Source organism: Callorhinchus milii, unplaced genomic scaffold, assembly GCF_018977255.1.
Source record: "Callorhinchus milii isolate IMCB2004 unplaced genomic scaffold, IMCB_Cmil_1.0 Scaffold5, whole genome shotgun sequence".
Lineage (NCBI taxonomy): Eukaryota > Metazoa > Chordata > Chondrichthyes > Chimaeriformes > Callorhinchidae > Callorhinchus > Callorhinchus milii.
This window is the reverse complement of record NW_024704746.1, coordinates 67,181,936-67,203,509: the sequence shown is the minus strand read 5'-3', so window position 1 is coordinate 67,203,509 and position 21,574 is coordinate 67,181,936. Positions and strand designations below refer to the sequence as shown.

Below are 21,574 nucleotides of genomic sequence, written 5' to 3'. Positions count from 1 at the left end.
TAATCCTTAACATCTCTAAATAAAATAACATATTCCAAATGCACTGTCGCAGAGAAATACACACACACACAGTTATATATATAATAACACTGACATAAAATAACGTGTGAGTGAGTGAGTGAGTGAGTGAGTTAAAGGTTTTGCAGAGAGGAGGAAGAGAGAGAGAAAAAAATATATATATATACTCACGTCCCCAGAATTTCCTTGAACTCGAAATCCTTCTTAATATCGTCTGCCTGTTTTTTCCACGAAACACAACTCTCTTCGTTTTCTCGAGCCATTGCTACTGTGTGTGTGTCTGTCTGTGTGTGTGTGGGTCTCTATATCTGTCTGTGTCTGGGTGTCTGTGTCTCTGTGTCTCTATATCTGTCTGTGTCTGTGTGTCTATGTCTCTATATCGGTCTGTGTCTGTTTATGTCTGTGTGTCTATGTCTATCTGTCTGTGTGTCTATGTCTATCTGTCTGTGTGTCTATGTGTGTGTGTCTCTATATCTGTCTGTGTCTGTCTATGTCTGTCTGTGTCTGTGTGTCTATGTCTATCTGTTTGTGTGTCTATGTCTGTCTGTCTGTGTCTGTCTGTGTGACTATGTCTGTGTGTCTCTGTCTGTCTGTGTCTGTCTGTGTGACTGTGTCTGTGTGTCTATGTCTGTGCGTCTATGTCTGTCTGTCTGTGTCTGTCTGTGTGACTGTGTCTGTGTGTCTATGTCTGTGTGTCTGTCTGTGTCTGTGTCTGTCTGTGTGACTGTGTCTGTGTCTGTGTGTCTCTGCCTTAACCAGACAGCAGCAGAGAGACGCACAGAGGCACAGAGAAGGGAAAGAGGGCGCAAATAAGACGCAGTACAGACACACACCACAGAGAGAGAGAGAGAGAGAGAGCAGAGCCTTCCCACTGATTTCACAGCCAAACACACACTCACCATCAACGGGAGAGAGAGAGAGGGAACAATATGCAAAAGGAGAGAGGGAAAAAAATCCAATCTTTAATTAAAGACCTTTCTCCATCCACTCACCCACCACATCCCATCCCATCCCATCCCACAGCTTATTATCTCTCTCTCTCTCCTCTCTCCCTCTCCTCCTCTCTCTTCCCTCTCCCTATATCCTTACTCCCCCCCTCCACCCCTCTCTCTCTCTCTCCCCCCCTCTCTCTCTCCCCCTCTCTCTTTCTCTTACTCCCCCCTCTCTCTCTCTCTCTCTCCCCCTCTCTCTCTCTCCCCCTCTCTTTCTCTCTCACCCCCTCTCTCCCTCCCCTCTCTCTCTCTCTCTCCCCCCTTCTCTTTCTCTCTCTCCCCCTCTCCCCCCCTCTCTCTCCCCCTCTCTGGCTCTCACACACAGACTTCCTGGATTCCCTCAACCTCCAGGGACGCTGTAGTTTGGTTTATTCTCTCTCTCTCTCTCTATATATATAATTTATTTGTTCTCTCTCTCCCCCCCACACTCTCTGTGTTTCTCCTTCTTTAATGCAAAAAGCACACCTTCTCACCCCCTATCTCCCCCCTCTCCCCCACTATCCTATTAACCCCCTTATTTTTTTGGTTGGGGAGCAGATAATATGAATATTTTTTTCAAATAAATATCTTTTCACTCCCCCCACACACACAAAACAGCTGCTTATTTATACCAGTTTTTTTTTGAGGGGTTGGGGGTAATAATCCCTTCAAATCAGCCCCCTCCCACCCTCCCTCCCTCCAAAATAATAATAATTGATAATTCTTTTCAAATAAATAAAGGTGGGGTGGGAGGAAAAAGAGGAAAATGGTTAATAATATAATATAATATAATAAAATAGGATTTCTTTTTTCCCCTTCCCCCCCTCCTCTCTCCTCTCCCCCCCCCCTCCCCACACAATAAAATAAAATTAAGATTAAATTTTACAAGCAGACAGAAGGTTAGAGGGAGCACTTTCACACAGAGAAAGGGAGAGAGAAAGATACAGGTGCAGAGAGATAGAAAGTCAAGAGAGAGAGAGAGAGAGGGAGAGGGAGATCCAGAGAGATAAAGGGAGTGTGTCACGTAGGGATACAGAGTGTGTCAGAGAGAGTAAGAGAGAGGTGTAGAGATAGAGTGTGTCACAGAGAGACACAGAGAAAATACACACACACACACACAAACACGGTGCTCTCACAGAGAGAGAGAGAGACACACACACAGAAAGATCAGAGGGAGTCAGAGAGACACACACACACAGTCAGAGAGACATAATAATAATAGTAATAAATAATAATAATAATCCTTGCATTTGATATAGCGCTTTTCACGTCTTCCAGACGTCCCAAAGCGCTTCACAGAATATACCGTAAAGTCACATAGACAGAGAGAGAGAGACACAAACACACGCACACAGAGTCACAGAGAGATAGACAGAAAGAGAGAGAGAGAGACACACACAGAGTCAGAGATAGACAGAGAGAGAGAGACACACACACACACCCACAGGTCAGTCAGTCGGAGAGAGAGATAGACAGAGATGCCGGTTCAGATCATTGCTCCTCAAAGCCTCTGACAGAGAGAGAGAGAGAGATAGCCCAGTGTGTGTGTGTGTGTGTGTGTGTGTGTGGAGGCTCAGGGCTGCTGACCAGCCTCACTCACTCACTCACTCACTCACTCCCTCTCACTCACTCACTCACTCTGAGGCTAATTCGCAATGCGCCAAAGCAGTGCGACTCCAACACCAACAGCAGCAGCGGAAGGACTCGCCTATTGCACAGAGTATCAGTGAGCGGAGAGGGAGACTGATACCTTAACCCCTTCCTCTTGCATCCCCCCCCCTGCTTCTCTCTCTCTCCCCCCCCCTCCTCCCTCTCTCCCTCTCTCTGTCTGTCCCTGCTTCTCTCTCTCTGCTTCTCTCCCTCTGCTTCTCTCCTCTCTCTGCTTTTCCCTTTCTCTCTTTTTTTCTCTCCTTTCTTTCTGTCTCTCTCTCTCTGCTCTCCCCCTCTCTTTTTCTCTCTCTCTCTTCCTCTCTCTCTACTTTTCCCTTTCTTTCTTCTTTTCTCCTTTCTCTCTTTTTCTGTCTCTCTCTCTCTGTTTTTCCTTTTCTCTCTTTTATTTCCTTCTCTCTCTCTCTCTCTCTGTGTTTTTCCTTTTCTCTTTTTCTGTTTTTCACTCTCTGGTACTGTCTCTCTCTACATTTTCACTCTTTAGTTCTCTCTCCCTCTGTTTTTCACTTTCTGCTTTTCACTCTATTGATCACTTTCTGATATTGTCTCTCTCTCTCTCTCTCTCTCTGTTTCTCACTCTCTGATTGTTTTTTCTCTCTCTTTCTCTCCCTCTCTCTTTACTTCCTCTTTCTATTTCTCTCTCACCTCTCTCTGAAGTTATTTTTATGCTGCGCTGCACATTGTCTCTACAAACACCCAGTCACAATATCTTGACAGAAATTCCGTTGAGCGCATTTGAGGTGTTTCAACCTCAATTTAAGTCAATATGAAACTGAATGATTCCGTCGATCTGATATTATCACGTTAAGAACTGTGTGGTATCATCATTGCAACAGAGAAACCCGCCTTATTTACGTAATGGGATCTTATAGGCATCAAAAACATTTAATAAAAATATCCTGCAACCTTTTACCCTCTCACCCACCCCCGCTTCAATTATTTTACAAGACCACAACTGAAACGATTGTCAAATCGATGGTATTTGCATTTGATACAGCGCCTTATCGCGCCATCGAGGCGTCTTAAAGCGCCTCATAGGGTTTATTACGATAGTAATCCTTCGTTTGATGCCATCGATAGTCTCAAAGCGCTTCACAAGATTTACCGTGATGGTAATCATGAGAATTCTTGCATTCGATACAACGCCTTATCGGGCCGGTGAGATGTCTCAAAGCACTTCACAGGATATACTGTGAAGTGGATTGACTGTGTATTTTGTGGGTGAAACACGGCAGACAATTGCGCGCAGCAGCGTCCCCGCAAACAGCCAGGAAGTCAATGACCAATTTTATTTGCGGGGGGGGATTGTCAGCCAGGACCCTTTTCAAATAGCGCCGTGAGATCTTTCACATCCACTTGAACAGCACAGGGCTGGATCTCAGTTTAACGTCTCATCCGAAGGATAGCGCCCTCGACTCTGCAACACCCCTCCAGCGCTGTGTTGGAGCATCAGTCTAGTCTGTGCGAGTTCAAAGTCCCCCAACATACTTGAACCCACAACCTTCTGACCCAGAAGCGAGAGCCTGGGCCAGGCTGATGCCCATTTGTGGAAGGTGGCAGCCAATTTGCACACAGCAAGGTCCCACGAACTGAGCGACCAGTTTCAACCACAACACATGACATTTACACGGAGCCTTTCACGTCAGGAGGACGTCCCAAGGCGCTGGACGGTCAAGGGATTTGGACCCGAGCTGGGGGTTGGGATCAGGGAGGGGTGGAGGGCAGGGAGGGCAGTGGGTGGGGGTAGGAGTGTGACCAATGGTACAGTCGAAGAGGAGGGTCTTGAGATGGGCCCCTTGAAGGAGGTGAGGGAGGGGGCGAGGCGGACTGAAAGTGGGATGGATTTCCAAAGGGTGGGTGGGGTGGTGGGGGCGGGCAGAGGAGCTGATGGTGGGGCACGGCAGGAGGGGGGCATGGGCAGGTCTATACGGTCGAATTTCATCCGGAGTTTTGTTGGCCACCACAGTAAAGCAACTCAGTGTGTGAATCACTTTGAGAAGGTTGACATGATAAGGTGCTACATCAATTGCAAATATTATTGTAGTATTTTACAGTCTGCGGTAAGTTCTTTATTAGCTGCCAACTCCTTACTCTGACTTGACAGGAGCCATTCGTTGGAGGAAGGCAATTTATAACAAAAAAAACGGCACCCTGTGTGCATAATTTATGTTAAAATCCTCGTCGTTTGTTCTTTCGCTCCCAAAACATTTCTAAGTGCTTCACGGGTAATTTCTGCACTGTGTGTTTCGCCCCCCCCCCCCCCCCCACAAAAAAATACACAGGCACTCCACTTACAAGTATCCTGTGAAGCGCTTTGAGACGTCTCAATGACGCCCTGACAAGGCGCTATACCAAATGCAAAAGATTATCATTATTATTATACTTTATTATACTATTATACTAATGCCACTAATCCTAATAATCCTCGCGTTTGATATAACGCCTTACCCCGTCTTCGAGACGTCTCAAAGCGCTTCACAGAATATGCTGCAAAGTGGAGTGACTGTGTATTTTTGGGGGGGGGGGGTGGGGGGAGAAACACGGCAGCCAATTGCGCACAGCAGCGTCCCCCACGAACAGCCGTGGATTGAGTGACCAAATTATTATTATTTTATTCATTTATTTTTGGAAGGGATTGTTAACTTACTTACCGCTCGGTAAACAGAGGCGTGCGGTGGTGGGGGTGGGGGTGGTGGTGGGTGGGGGGTGGCGGGGTTGGGGTGTAGGGAAACTTGCCTAAGGTTTTGCCCTGTCCGGGAAACAAATCCCGCGGAGAGCTTTTGAATCAAGTGCAAACCCGAAAGGACTATTACCCGCGTTCATGTGGGTTTGTTTAACCTGCGAGTTAAAGAGGCTTTGAAGCGAAAATACAAAATACCTTTGGCGTTAATTCTGAACAGTGTAGGAGGATACTCCGGAAAATGATTGGGTTCTGGAGAGCCATTCACAGCTAAATACTTTATAACAACACTCGCTGCAGGCGTGGTCAGTGCTTTGGGATAATAAGTGCAGCTCTAATAGGTTTGGAGGGGGTTCAATACCTCTAAGGTTACCAGACAGCGATTGGGGAGATCACAGCAAATTAACTGATAGACCAACATTAATTGTCAGTAATACAGACTCGGCGCTAATATAGTAAGTGCTTCAGAGAACGAAAATGAAACTCATAGGGGTATTATAATAATAATAATAATTCTTGCATTTGATATAGCGCCCTATCGAGACATCTCAAAGCGCTTCACAGGATGTGCATTGTAAAGTGGGTTCACTGTTTATTTATAATCATAATAATATTTGTGGGTGGATCGCGGCAGTCAGCCGCGCACGGCGACGTCCCACAAACAGTCGTGGATTGAGCGACCGCATTTTTTTTATTTGGGACGGATTAATACTCCCTGGAACACGATTAACCAAACGACCAACAACCAGGTTCCTGCTTCGTAAACAGAGGCGCGCGCCCGCGCGTGTGTGTGCGTGTGCGTGTGGAGTAAGGAAAAGTGCCTAAGGTTTCGCCCTGACCAGGAGTCGAACCCCGGGGTCCTCTCCTTTACAAAGATCCACCTTAACAGACAGATGGGATCTCAGTTTAATGTCTTACTCGAAGGATAGCACCTCTGACAATGTCTCACTCCCCCCAACACAGCAGTGTCAGCTTATAGACTGCGAGTTCAAGATCCCTCAATGTGGGGGCATTAGCCAAGATCCTTCTGGCTCAGAGGCGAGATGGATACCGACCGAGCCAGGCTGTCGCATCATTGTTCACAGCATATGTTGCTGTTAAACGCATCTGGTGACTCATCCCAAATTCAGTCGCTCGCTGTCAGCCCGGCTCAGTTCATCGCACTCTCGCCTCCCGAGTCAGAAGGCTGCGGGAACTCTAACGTCCACAACCCAATTTAAATCTTTTATATATAAATGTAATAATCCTCGCGTTTGATACAGCGCCTTGTCACGTCTTCGAGACGTCTCGAAGCACTTCACAGGATTTACTACAAAGGGAATTGACTGTATATAGTTTGGCCGAAATATATATATATACTGTATATTTATATTTAAACACACCAACTTGCGACAACGCGGTCGAAGAGGAAGGTCTTCGGGTGGGACTTGAGAAAGGGGAGAGGGGGGGTCGCGAGGCGGAGGGACTGAGGGAGAGTGTTCCGGAGTTTCGGGGCGTAGCGGCTGAAGGCGCGACATCCAATGGCGGGGCGGAGGGTGCGAGGGACGAGAAGGATACAGGACCTGGGTTTAGTGTCTCAGCTGACGCACGGCCCCTCTTTCAGTGCAGTCAGAGACTCATAGGGACTTCTGAACATCCCTATATCAAACCCAGGTTGCAAACCCTTTACTCTGCGATCCTTTTCCTTTCAAGCGAGAGTGCCCGGGTTCGATTCCCGAGCGGGGCGAAACCTCAGGCAAGTTTCCTTACTCCACGTTCCTCTGTTTCCTTACTCCACACGTTCTCCCCCCCCCACCCCCCGCCCCCCCCTGATCCCACCCGCCAGCTCGGGTCCAAATCCCTGACTGTCCAGCGCCTTGGGGCGTCCTCCCGACATGAAAGGCGCTGCGTAAATTTAATTTGTCGTTGGTTAATAATAACTTGGTCGCTCAATCCACGGCTGTTTGTGGGGACGCTGCTGTGCGCAATTGGCTGCCGCCTTTCGCCCACAAAGCGCACAGTCACTACACTTCACAGTATATGCTGTGAAGCGCTTTGAGACGTCTCGAAGACGTGATGAGGGGCTATTTGAAATGCAAGGATTAATATTGTTATTATTATTATTATCATTAACATTTAGCGCACACAAACACAATATGGACCGAACCCCTCATAAACGGGACAGTTTTTTTTGCGGCAAAACTAGTCACCGAATGAAGCAATGAAAGTCTTTATCTTACTTCCTCTTGCCGCTGCGTGCGGGTGTGCGGGTGCGCGCGCACGTGGATCCTTCACCCTGGCAGGTGGCAAGAGGCCATCTCTGGGTGACTTGGTTGAAAGTTGTGTCCTCCTTTCTCTTTGTCCTTCCGGCTCGGGGGAGGTTGCAGAGTGCGGGGGGGGGGGTTGTTGGGGGGAGCTTGTTACATAGAGAAGTTTGCCGAGCCCACATCCTAAACCACTTGGTAGACCCGGTAACTTCCTGACCAGGTGCAACCCTTAACTCAAAAGGCTGTTGTGAACTCAATTCACGGAGCAAAGTATCCGGTTATCACCTCCTCTTCTTTTCCCGCGTCTGCAAAGGCGGTGGGTGTGATGACGAGCCCAATTGATGTATCCCACAAGGAATGAGCATAAGGAATAGCACGATCTCAAACTCACTGCCTGAGACGGCTGCTGGAAGCCGAGCCAATGATGCTTTCGCCCGCAAAACACGCAGTCAATCCCCTCTACGCTCTATCCTGTGAAGCGCTTTGAGACGTCAAGTGCAAGGATTATTATTAATTGTTATTATCATTAACTTTCAAAAGAGAATTGGAAATTCATTGGAAAAGAATAAAAATTGCAAGGGGGTGGGGACGGGGACGGGGGGTGGGTGGGGGGGTGAAGGGGGAGATGACCGTAGACACGGTCGAAGAGGTAAGTGTTCAGGCACGATCTGAATTTTGTGGGGAGGAGGGGGCGAGGCGGAGGGATTGAGGTAGACAGTTCCAGGGCCCTATGGACTGAAAGCGCGACTTCCGATGGGGGAAACGGAAGTCACGAGGGACAAGCGGGAGGATGGAGCCAGTCGAGCGGAGGCAGAGCGGGTAGTGGGTTGGGGAGTAAGCAAGCAGAGCGAGCGGAGAGGTAGGGAGGTGCCAGGATTCAGTACGTTTCGCTGGTTGCGTGTGCGTGTGTCCGACAACTGAGCGGCGAAGAGTTCAGGCTCAGACGTGACGGCCTCTAATAGTTGAGCGCCAGACGAGCACTTGGTTGAATGGGCGACCACGACCCAGTAAGAGACGGTCTGACCTGCGGCCCAGAGGCGATGCGTCAAATTGGAAAAAATAATCAGAGGACACACTCAAAAAAAAAAAAAAACGATTCATTGGTCACGCCTGTCCCTGGGATAAATCTCGGTGGCACTGGCCTCCGAATCCAGTCACTTCACTTAACAGCAATTTACCTGTGAAGCGCGTTTGACGTTGACGCGATAAGGTCCTGTTAAAAANGGTCTCGTAAGAGACCCGCGTCTCGCTCCACATTGACCCATCTCTCTCTCTCTCTCTCTGCTTAGACACAAGAAAGTGAGTGTGGTTAAGCGTCGCTCAGTGGTTAGAGCGCTCGCCTCGCGAGCGAGAGGACCCGGGTTCAATTCCTGGTCAGGGCAAAAAAAAAAAACCTTAAGCTTAAGTAAGTTTCCTTACTCCACACACACGCACTTCTCTGTTTACCAGCAGGAAGCAGGAACCCGGATGTTAGTCGATGGGCGGATGGCTTTCCAGGGGTAACGATCCCTCGAAAAAAATTGGTCCCTCAATCCACAAATTAACACGCAGTCGCGACACTTTACGGTTTTATTCTGTGAAGCGCTTTGAGACGTCGCGACGATGTGATAAGACGATATATCAAATATCAAATGCAACGATGGTGATGATGATGATGATGATTATTATTATTATTATTAATAGGTATGTCCATGTAAACAAAATGGAAATGTTACCCTAAAGTGTGAGCGCCCCCAAGTGGATGAAACAATATATTTGTGTTGCGTTCTGTGACGAAGGACTCAAGGACGACCGCCCGAGGCTAATTCTGGTTTTAATTTATTTGTGTTTCAATAAAAACTCAACAAGGTGTCGGTTCGGCCTTGGCTCAGTGGGCAGCCTCGCCCTGAATCAGAAAGGCTCGTGGGTTCAAGCCATTTGCTGCCCACAAAATACACAGTCACGGTGTGAAGCGCTTTGAGACAGCGCCCGGGAATCAAACCCGGGTCCCCTGGCTTTGCGAGGCGGGTGCTCTAACCGCTCACATCCTCAAGGGTAAGTGACTGTGCGTTTGCAAATAACGTACGACAGGGATTCACTTCAGAACAAACCCAACCGAGCAACGCTCGTCTGTTGCTCGGTTGGGTTTGGCTGGAGAGATGAAATATCGCATGGTGTTTCCCGGGCTGCGCTCTCCCCGAGACAGAACAGGGCAACTTGTGGGGGAAATCCGGGGATTTGCTTGATTGCTGACTGTCTTCTTCCTCGCTCACTGTCCGTGGAGGAGAGTGTCGGGGCTCACACCTCGTCATCTGAACTCTCTGGTGCTTGACTTACAGACTGTCGAGGTTAGAGGAGTAAAGAACCAATTAGATAAGATTTCTGGGAGGAAATGATATCTGGGGGATACGGGACATAGTTTGGGACACGACAAGCGCAGGCGAACAGGAGGCCGTAGTCGGCTGAGCGGAGGCAGAGAGGGGGGGGTGGTTTGGGGGGGCGGGTAGCGAGGAAATCGGGAGAGTGAGGGCATGAAGGGGTTCGAAAACGAGAGACTTGAAGTCGAACTGTTCAGAAATTGGGAGCCAGTGCAGCCTGGCAAGGACAGTTTCGATGTAGGTTTAACGTCTGGTGCGTCAGCCTGGACTGCGAGCTCAAGTCCTGACCTGGGGCTTGAACCCCACAACCTTCTGACCCAGAGGCGAGAACGCCACCTACTGGGGCCGTGGTATCAATGATAATAATAATCGGTGGTGATTGAAGGGTCCCTTTTCTGACTCAAAGGGAAGAGTCTCACCAGTTTAAGAAAATCGATCAGTTTGTGAGCGTCTTCCCCTGTGGACAGGTCCACAAAGTCCTTCGGCAGCCGGTAGCTTAAGTAAGGGCTGGGCTGTACAGTCACTTCGCTCCTTGTGTAGCGGAAGGCTGGAGAATCCTAGACAAGAGAAAGAACAAGACAATAATAGTGAGTAATAATAATAATGATCCTTGCATTTGACTTTGCGTCTTCTTACACTGACGATGCGCCTCAGAGTATATATTAATAATCCTCGCATTTGATACAGCGTCGTATCACATCGTTGAAATGTCTCAAAAGCGCTTCACAGAATATACTGTAAAGTGGAGTGACTGTACATTTTGTGGGCGAAACGCAGCAGCCAATTGCGCACAGCCAATTCCACAAACAGTCGTGGTTTGAGTGAGCAAATTATCATTATTTTAAAAACTTTCCAAGGGATTTTACCCCCGGAAAAGCGATCCACCAATCGCCGAGCAACCGGGTTATTTTATATTATTTTATTTGATAGCATGACTGCTGTGATTTTGCTGTGAGGTGGGGTAGTTAGTGACTGTTTTGTAGGCCAACGAGGTATCTATTTCTCACCGGATCCATGGGCTCCTCTTCGCTGCTTTCACCTCGTACGTTCTGCCCAGACATAAGCTCCTTCCAGCTGAACAGCAAAGAGTCTGTCACTTCCCCGAAAGGGTTAAAATCTATCAGCCACACTTTGCCCTGTGAGACCAAATGTCAAGTGAGATTAAATCTGGGGGATGCAGTATATAATTTGGGACAGGTTTCAGGTTGAAATGCCTTGACGCACTCAATGATATAATAATAACCTTTGAATTTGTCTCGGACCACTTTACAAAGATGGGGTCAGACGCCAAGCAAGGAAGGGGTGAGGGCGGGAGGAGGAAGTGAATGTAGGTGTGAATTATTTGGGGGGGGGGGGGGGGGGTTGTTGGGGAGTAGGGAGAGAGCCATAAATGTCAGAGGTTTTCCCTCATATCTGTATGTGCGGAGAAAAGAGCTTGGGCGAAAGAGCACAGAATTGGGATTGGAATGGATGATTTTATTGGCAGAATAAGACCAAGAAGAAGAATATTAATCCTTGCATTTGGTATAGCAGCTCATCACGCCATTGAGACGTCTTAAAAGCGCTTCACGGAATATACTGTAAAGTGTAGTGACTGTGTATTTTGCGGGCGAAACACGGCAGTTATTCTTAACAACACTATTGCCACGGGCTGAATGGCCACTGACTGTGCGGGACATTTCCATGCTCTGAAGTCTCCGGTCTTCCTTACTCGTCATCACTCAGACGTACAGAACTCTTCTTCTCCCCTCTCTTGCCTCTCTTCACTCTCTTGGGCTCCCAGACTCCCCCATCGCCCATCACCCTGATTCTGTTCCTCATTCCCAAACCCACTCCCACTCCGCCTCCGCCTCCAGAGCGTGGAAATGTCCAACACAGTCGTCGAGACGTCTCAAAGCGCTTCACGGAATATAGCGTAAAGTGTAGTGAACCTGCTCAGAGCAGGCCGTGCGTGTTGTCTGAAAAAAGGAGGTGGAGGAATTGGGGAGAAATTGTCAATCTTTCCCTTTTTTTTTATATAAAAAGACACAGAAAATGAAGCATACATTGAATTACAAGCAGTTTCCAACAGCCTCATCACCCTACCTTACTGTCGCGATATACATCAAACACAACTGTGGAGAGAGAGAGAGAGGGAAAAAAATAAGTGCATACAATTTCAGAATCCCTCGCAAAAGTGCAGGACTATCTTTGTAAAAAAATCCACGACAATTTGTGGGACACTGCTGTGCGCAATCGATTGTCGTATTTCTCCCGCAAAACGTTAAGTCAATTCAGTTTACAGTACATCCCATGAAGCGCTTTGAGACGTCTACGAGACGTGATAAGGCGCTACATCGAATATTAATAGGATTAATATGATTATAACTTTCATGAGAGGAGAGTGGAGAAAGTCTGCTTCTCTTTTAGAATGGGATCTTTAAAGGTAAACCTGAATGGGCACAGGCTGGACCTCGGTTTAATGTCTGATCCGAAGTTCGTCAGCTGAGAATGCAGTGCACCTCTAACAAAAGTCTTTCTCTGTCTTTCAGCCCGAACACATTAAATAAATAAAAAGATTGAACAAGTGGGCTGATGTCTGGTTGGAGCTGGAGGCAATCCGATATGTTTTGTACTGGTAAATTGGCAGGAATTAAAATAGCTGAGATCAAACTCTTGATAATCATTTCTCATTATTTATTTACGCTACAAGGCATATTCATCAATTCTACTTCAAAAGTGGACTCGAGATGTATTTGAGCAGGGAATTGCCAATAAAGCAAACAGCTCCAGCGTGAGAGCTATAGCACAATCACACATACAACATCAAATTAATATTAATAATAATAATCCTTGCATTTGATACAGTGCCGTATCGTGTCGTTGAGACGTCTCAAAGCGCTTCACAGGATACAGCGTAAAGCGGAATGAACGTATTTTATGAGTGAAACATGGCAGTCAGTTGTCTCACAGACAGCCACGGGTTGAGTGATCAAATTATTATTATCATTTCTTTAAAAAAAAGGGGATTATTAACCCCAGAAGGCGATCGACTAGCAACCAGGTTCCTACTTACTGCTCGCTCCCTCCCTCCCTCGCCTCTCCCGCTACAAGACTCCACAAGCTTTAAAATAAGCGAAAACAAATGAATTAAAAAGCACTTACAGTCCTCGTCCAGGAACTTGTACTGTATTTGTTTTCTGAAGAAATCTTTGATGGCGGTGAGAATATCTGCCTCCAGTTTACAGACGTGATCGTAGTATTGTGTGTGATCTCTCTGTGCAATTCCTATCAGAGGCAATGGGTACAAATTGCAGTCAATTTCCAAGCAATAACCAATTGCAAGCGGTAAAAGTACTTTACAACGTATCTGTGTGAAGCCGTGACGCCTGGTTACCTATCAGTTTGTTTTCTTTGACGAAGCACCTGAACTCCCCTCCGGGAATCAATTCGCACCATTTCCTGAGAACCAGCTGCGGAGAAATTGCAGTGAAGCCGGATTAGTGACATTGCTGACTTTAACAGGCCAGGAGCCATTCAGGAGTGACACGGGAGGGGGAGGGGGGGGGGGGAAGAGTGGGGGGGCACGTCTCACAGCGCTTCCCACTGGAGGCCAAACCTGTGGATTCAGCTTTCCTGCCCCCACCCTCTAGAACGCCATCCCTGGATCCCTCCTCCTCGCTCCCTCCCGCGCCTCCTTCAAGGCCCGTCTCAAGACCTCCCTCTTTGACCGTGTCTTTGGCCCCCCACATTCCCACCCCCACTCCCCCTACCCTCCACCCCTCTTGATTCCAACCCGTAGCTCGAGTGCAAGCCCTTGGGACGTCCTTCTGAGCGAAAGGCGCTGTGTAAATTGCTGATGGTGGGGTGGGCCGGGCAGGGGAAAGTGGAGCAGGGCACAGTAACTCAGCAGCCGCACACCCAGCGAGATGGGATCCGGTTTACATTTTAATAGTGAAGCCTCTCGATACCCAGAGGGCGGCCAGGGTGGGGTGTGCGATGGAAAACGCTTGCTGAAGAGGCCAGTCTTAAGGCGGTGGTTGAATACAGCCACGAATGACATTCGCACGGCGCCTTTTCGCGTCAGGAAGAGGTCCCGAGGCACTGGACGGTGGGAGAGAGTGGGTGGGATCCACTTGCATTCGTGAGGTGCCTTTCAAAGCTCAGCTGTAGATTAACTGGCAGCTGGCAAGATCGAACCCGCACCCGCAGTGTAGCAATGAAGTAAGCGCCCGCAGTCTTAACCCAAACAGCTGACTGGCTCCAAAAGGGAGTGTCTGTGCCGCTGGTTCCCCACGGCACTGATTTAATCAGCAGATAAATCAATAAAGGTCTGAAACGCACTCATTAAATCTGACGCAGCCCCGATTTACTGCACCGAGCAAGTCATTCAGCCCACTGGGACTCTCAACAGGCGAGTGAGTGGTGCATGCAAATACACAGCGCGCGCGCGCACACACACACACACGCACAGCGCAATACAGTTCAGAAGCTATTGTTCCTTCCTCACACGCTCGTCTTTGATTTAGTTCGGGCGTTGGGTAAGGATGGATAGCCGTGTCACCCTCGGAAAACTGCACCCCCCCCCCCACCAAAAAATACTAATAATCCATGCATTTGATATAGCGCAGGACTGAATAGACTGAATTCGTAAAATCTTATGAAGCGCTTTGAGAAGTCCTTCAAGACCCATCTCCCGACCCTCCTCTTCGACCGGGCCTTTGATCACCCTTCTCCCCCCCACCCCTTTGAAAGGCACTATATCAAATGCAAAGACGATAATTATCTTCACATCTGCAGAAAGAAAATCTGACGGACGTGAGGTTACAAACGAACTAACCTGATTTTCCACTTTGGGGTCTGGTGAATCATCAGTGCAGTGAAGGAATCTGATAGCAGAAGAAAATGAAACAAGATCTGTGTTAGCTGTTCTGTGTGTCTGTCACACGTGGAAACCCATTTGCAGTGCAAAACAAGCCACAAGAAAACACTCCCTGTGTCTAGAATGGGGCACACACTCAGACACGCCCCGTCTCACCCAATCCTGGAATGTTATTAAGGTGCAGGTCGTCAAGAGCCAAAGGTTAAAACTAATTTGGTCGCTCACTCCACGACTGTTTGTGTGGGACGCTGCTGTGCGCAATTGGCTGCCGCGTTTCGCCCACAAAGTATACGGTCAGTTCACTTTACGGTATATTCTGTGAAGCGCTTTGAGACGTCTCAACGACCTGTTAAGGCGCTGCATCAAATGCAAGGATTATTATTATTATAACTTTCGTCTGCGTAGTGCCTTTCACGCAGGATAACTATTTGAAGCGCTGCAAAGGCAACAACAAATGACATTTACGCAGCACCTTTCATGTCGGGAGGACCTCCCAAAGTGCTGGACAGTCAGGGATTTGGACCCGAGCTGGGGGTTTATGATCGGGGGGAGGGAGCAGGGAGGGGTTTGAGGGTGACCAAAGGCGCGATCAAAGAGGAGGGACTTGAGACTTGCCTTGAAGGAGGCGAGGGGGAGCGCGAGGCGAAGGGACTGTGGGATGGAGTTCCTGGGTGGGGGCAGAGAGGCCGATGGTGGAGCAAGCCGGAGCCCACTGAACGGAGGAGTGGACAGGCTGGTGTGGAGTTAGAAGGTCACAGAGGTGGGGAGGGAAGAGCAAGGCACAAAGTGTGATGTACGTACGGCTGGGTTAGGTCGCGTATGGCAAAGTCCGAGCTCTTCAAAAGCAGGAATATGTCGCTCAGAGTCTGGCACTTGAGGGAGCTGTTCAGAGCAATCCACTGAGCGTCCTGAGAGTGTGAGGAAAGGGACAGCAATCAGAGGGAAAATACTACAATAATGACAATAATAATAATAATCTTTGCATTTGACATAGTGACTTATCAAGTCTTTGAAGTAAGGCGCTATATCAAAGCTTTACATACTCAAAGCGCTTCACAGGATATACTGAATTGACTGTATATTTTGTGGGCGAAACGCGGCAGCAAATTGCGCCCAAGGTTTCGCCCTGTGAATCGAACCAAGGTCTCTCGTTTGCGAGGTGAGCGCTCTGACCACTGAGCTACAGGACTCCACAAAGGGTTACGGGATCTTCAACGTCCATTTGAAGGGCAGCTCCTCTGACAACAACAATAATAATAATTCTTCCCACTCAGTGCGGCAGCTGAAGCAAATTGGGTGCCTTCCGTTTTGATGAATTCATTTTACGGAACATTTGATTCGATTGTCGACGAGTTTTTTTCCCCTACAATTTAGAGTTGCAAAGCCAGGAAAATCTTTTCTCGCTGGAAATCAATAACCTCATTGCCTTTTTGGCCTCGCTCCCAATAAAATGAGCGATGCTCGAGTTTAATGCTTGCTCAGGGATCCGACCGGGGAAATTTACATTTGGGGCCATCGTGCCAGTGATAAAGCTCTTCGTTTAGTCTTACTTACTCGCCGGGCTCTCTCTAGCCCCCTCCCACTCCCCCCCCCACCCCTTAAATTCCCTTTCATAATAATCCTTGCATTTGATATAGCGCTGAATGATTAACCCAGAACCCTGCATGTTTCTAGCTAGCAGTCAGATCTCTTGAGAGAACCTTTAATGGATTGTCGAGAGAGAGACGCAGAGCTGGGTCAATAAGAATAACTGGATTTTTATTAATGGCTCCTTCCTTCCACTCAGGCTAAGTTACCGGCCTGTTGAAAAGCTAACAGAGAGATAGAATCCTTGCCCACAAACACAGAGGAAATGCATTAATAAATCCACCAGTGGGCAGATTATTTGAGATTTATTTGTTAAGTAATATTTTGGGCTCGCTATCAACTCATATTTCCATAGCCCTACTGGCAATTTAGTACTTACTAGACAGTGCAACATAAAGAAACGCTTGCTTTTTAATATTGTGCCTTTCCCGTCACCAGGCTGTCTTAAAAGCGCTTCACAGCAGCAAATCTGAGCACAGCAAAGTGCCCGGACACAAACACGTTGCTGTAGCGGAGTCCTGTAGCTCAGTGGTTAGAGCGCTCGCCTCACAAGCGAGAGGACCCGGGTTCAATTCCCGGGCAGTGCGAAACCGTAGGCAAGTTTCCTTACTCCACACACACACACACCTCGGTTTACAAAGCAGTAAATAGGAACCCAGTTTTTAGTCGATTGGTGGATCACTTTCCAGGGGTAATCTCTTCAAAAATAAATACTACTACTAATAATAATTTGGTCACTCAATCCAGCGACGTTTGTGGGACGCTGCTGTCCGAAATTGTCTGACGTGTTTCGCCCACATAATATACAGTCAATTCACTTCACAATATATTCTGTAAAGTTTCACCCTCCCTGGGAATCAAACCCGGGTCTTCTCGCTCATCCACTGAGCTACAGGACTCAATATTGCTTGTCTTCAGACCCCATTGCCCAGGAGGCGGGGGGTGTAGGAATGGGGGAAGAGGCTCCACCTCCTTAATAAAATTTATGATCGATCCCCTTAATAGATGACTGAAAGGCCATTCTATGAGTGGTCACCAATCGATTTGCACTGGTCGCATTTATACTGCAATGGTTAGAAATCAATGCACCAGAGGAACAACCTCCTCAGATTTCATCTGAATATCTTTCACTGTTGTAAAGCAATTTGCCCGATCAATTCTCGGTCATTAATCACTTCTATACAGCTGGGACTTTTTTTAAAAAAAAATGTATGGGTTCTACGATACTTAGCAATTAACATACACAATCCATCACTGCATGGAATATGTACTGCTCGCACAGTGGCAGAATAACACACCCCTTCCACCCCCAGAAAACATGAGTGGAATTTGCGGCCTTGAGTTCCAGTTTCAAGCTCTTCGTGAAGTCCACAGCTCAGGAATCCAGTGTTTTGCCATCTCCCTCAGCCAGACCCCGATGTTTTATTCAGGCACAGGTTTGTTCCTAAGTCCTGACACGGCCTCGTGACTAGAGGAGGAAAGGCTACTAGCAACCGAGCAAGAACTAAAATGCCTGAAACAGAAAGTGCCTTCAGCAGAATGCCATTAAACGTTCCAGAACGAGAGATAAAAGACATTCTGCGGAATAATAATTTAATCAAATCAACCCTTTTTCAGATGTTCAGATCTGTTCGAAAGCAGTGCAGATTCAAACCAGGTCCACATTGGTTTCTCATTAGACAAGAGCTTTCCTCGGGTTAAGAAGTCTGAGATGTATTAAACGCAAAACCTTCGGGCAGCAAAAAACATCCAGAATGAATCACATTTCTTCCTTCCTTACCCTTGGGGAGCTCCAGTTGAGTTTGGGGAAAACGCTCCCTCCTAGGGAGTTGATAGCTTCGCGGACTTTAGCTGCAAATTCTGGGAATTCTGGAGCCTGGATATTAAAAAGACACAACCCGTTACGATGATAATAAATAATAATAATAATATAATAATAATCCTTTCATTCAATGGAGCACTTTGAACAATACATTATTCACAAGGAATCGCTGTGTAATTATAGGCGAGCAAGGCAGCCAATTTGCACACAGCCCTCTCCTTCGTTCCAACTCCCCCGCCAACCCCCCACCCCACACACACTCGCCCCCTCACACACACAACGAGTGACCAATTTACCTGTGACACCTGGAAATTCCGTTCTCTTTTTAAAATGCCGTTTAGACACACACACACCCATCGCCATGCTTAATGGGAGGATCTTTTATGTGACAGTCAAGACAGTTGCACTCTTCCCCCCACCCCTCTACAACGTCACAGCTTTGCTTTGCCACGTCTCTTACCGTGAGTGTCGTCACATTCTCGTCGTCAGACCACTGCAGGAAAGAAACACAGAGGGTTGTCAAGTTAAGCAATCGATAAACCTTTCTAAGCCATCACCTTCACTAAGTCGAGACAAGAGTACCTTTGACGGAATAGAGTGAATTTTACCCGGTGTCCTGGCCAACGAGCCTCCAGATAAATGGGTCATTCCAGTGGTAGCCAAACCAGTGGCCTCCACTCCAAATATTTGTGGAGTCCTGTAGCTCAGTGGTTAGAGCACTCGCTTTGCAAGTGAGAGACCTGAGTTCAATTCCAGGCAGAGGGCGAAACCTTGGGCAAGTTTCCTTACTCCACACAGAGCCTAATAATAATCCCTCCAAAACCAAAAACAATAATAAATTGGTCATTTTCAATCCACGATTGTTTGTGGGACATTGCTGTGCGCAATTGGCTGCCGGGTTCGCCCACAAATATACAGTCAATTCACTCTACAGTGTGTTCTGTGAAGCGCTTTGGGACGTCCTCCCGACGTGAAAAGCGCTATATCAAATGCAAGGATTATTACTATTATTATTATTATTATAATTCGCTCAGGTCCGGGTTAGTCAGGGTCTGTTCTGTCGGCTGTTTTCAGATTTTTCTTGATTTATGGCATAATTACAGAAATATTCAATCATATTCGATCCAGAATATCGAAGAAATATTTAGTCAAGAATATTTTAGTTGGCCGACCACTTTGCCGTGAGCACAGGGACAATTTTTTTCCAGGTGTGTGTGGTGGGGGGGTGGGGGGTGGGTAATAATTCATCAAAATGACTAAAAATCATTTGGTCACTCATTCCACGACTGTTTGTGGGGGACGCTGCTGTGCGCGATTGGCTGCCGCGTTTCACCCACAAATATACATACAGCCGATTCACTTTACAGTGTATCCTGCGAAGCGCTTTGAGACGTCTCGAAGACGTGACGAGGCGTTGTATCGAACGCAAGGATTATTATGATTATTATAATCTTAATATTAAAGCACCGCAAACTCAAAGCCCTTCACTTCAAAGGCCTAGAGACAAACGTCTTAGCAGCTGAGCACTGTAGATTACTGACCTGCATATCTTGCTCTTCATCACTGTCATCATCTGCAGGGCAATGACTCGGGGCTTCATTCCTGAAACAATTGAGAACGAGCCTCCTAACTGAACAACAACTCTCCCTCCTTAATCAACTCATTGTTTGCTGCTGTGATGCGGATGAACTGAAGATGGTTCTGAGATCTGCTGGCAGAGTGGTGAACCGAAGGGGAACTATAACTGTGAATTGTTGTCAGTGAGAGAGAGAGTGAGAGAGAGAAAATAAAAGGTGGGCGGAAAGAGGAAAAAAAGCTGGAGGGAGCGAGACAAACCGTGAGAGAAAGAAGGAAAGAGCACAAGCGAGGGAGAGTGTGTGCTCAAGCGAGAGAGAGAGAGATAATGAAAGCGAGAAAGAATAAAAAGACTGTGTGAGCAAAAGAAGAGAAAGAGCGTGAGCAAGCGAGAGAGAGAGAGAGAGAGAAAGAGGGAGAGGGAGAGTAAGCAAGCAAAAGAGAGAGAGAGAGTAAGCCACAGAGAGAGAATTTGGCAAATAAATCGATTGCTGGGTGTAATAGTTGGGAGTAGTGTAGAACTGTTTTGGGGCTTTGGGCCTGGCCAACAACAACAACAACTTGCATTTCTATGAGGGTAGCGTTCCGAAGTGCTTCACAATGGTGGAGTCTGCCAACGAGTCAGGGAGGGAAGGAGGGAGGGGGGGGGGGGAGAGGGAGGGAGGGGGGAGGTGGCCGTAAGCACGATCAAAAAGGAAGGTCTTCAGGCAGGATTTGAAGATGGGGAGGGAGAGAGGGGGCAAGGCGGAGGGAGGGATTGAGAGAGAGAGAGAGAGAGAGTGCTCCAGAGTTTCGGGGCGTAGTGAGCGGCTGAAAACACGGCCAAACACACGGCAATGATCTTTCTCAGTCCTGTACGGTGTTAGGCAAGCCTTACCTTCCTGACACCACTAAGGTGCCATCATCCATCAAGTAGTCGATCACATTCTGAGGCAGGGGCAGGATAACACTGCAACAGGAGAAACAGCAGATAAACACCCCGTAAAGCAGTCGTCTCATCTGAAGGACAACATCTTGGACAGTGCAGTGCCCCCGGACCATCACTCAATCCACGGCTGTTTGCGGGGACGCTGCTGTGCGCAATCGGCTGCCGCGTTTCACCCACAAAATACACAGTCAAGTTCACTTTACAGTATATTCTGTGCAGCGCTTTGAGACGCCTCGAAGACGCGACGGAGCGCTGTACCAAACGCAAGGATTCCGATTATTATTTTGCCCTGAAACAATGAATGGAAGGAGTGCGGAAGATGCTTACCCTCGCTCACTTTGGAAGCCGATTCATTTTAAGAGCCACAGCAAAACAGCTTCCAAATTGAGCTGAACGTTGAGAATCGTCTACGTTTCGGGGCCGTTTTAAATACTAAGACAATGTGAACTTACAAAAACTTACTTAAAAATTGGGAGGGGTTTGGAATTACTGTACAGGTACAAGTGAGGAGGTTTCTGTGCAAACCGCTCCAATAAAGACGGACTTTAAAGCAATGTCCTGTCTCTGAGCTCCCTCTAACTGTGGGGTTAAGTAATGTTGCCCCATCGTATCGACATTGGTAGTAACTCTCCCACTGGAGCTCTCTACTCCCAGTCCCCCTGTTCTTTCATCACACCCTTCAGTATAATTTCAAGACATACGGTCAATTAACTTACATATACCGTGTGAAGCGCTTTGAGACGTCTCGAAGACGTGATCAGGCGCTGTATAAAATGCAAGGATTTTTATCATTATGTTATTAATTTTTCGACCTACACTTATTGATTCAATTCCCTTTTGACAGGCTACCAGGGTCTGGGT

General features: G+C 47.6%; 2 protein-coding genes across 3 annotated transcripts in view; both read right to left on the bottom strand.

Annotated features, from left to right (window-relative positions):
- Positions 1-334, bottom strand: part of camk1da (calcium/calmodulin-dependent protein kinase 1Da) — a 73,120-nt gene extending 72,786 nt beyond the window's left edge. For both annotated transcript variants that reach the window (XM_042335370.1, XM_042335368.1), the window contains exon 1: positions 190-334. In XM_042335370.1, coding sequence (XP_042191304.1) covers positions 190-281 — 92 coding nt within the window. In that variant the 5' untranslated portion in view covers positions 282-334. The remainder of the gene's footprint in view (positions 1-189) is intronic.
- A 9,051-nt stretch (positions 335-9,385) lies between these two features.
- cdc123 (cell division cycle 123 homolog (S. cerevisiae)) lies at positions 9,386-20,734 on the bottom strand (the record flags this gene model as incomplete). The annotated part of the gene is given in 12 exon segments (XM_007907629.2): positions 9,386-9,902; positions 10,360-10,497; positions 10,948-11,076; positions 12,026-12,054; positions 13,085-13,207; positions 13,317-13,392; positions 14,760-14,808; positions 15,603-15,709; positions 18,169-18,264; positions 18,671-18,703; positions 19,752-19,812; positions 20,663-20,734. Coding segments are annotated over 12 exon segments (955 nt in total), but the record flags the coding sequence as incomplete, so codon positions are not given.
- Positions 20,735-21,574: the final 840 nt, after the last annotated feature.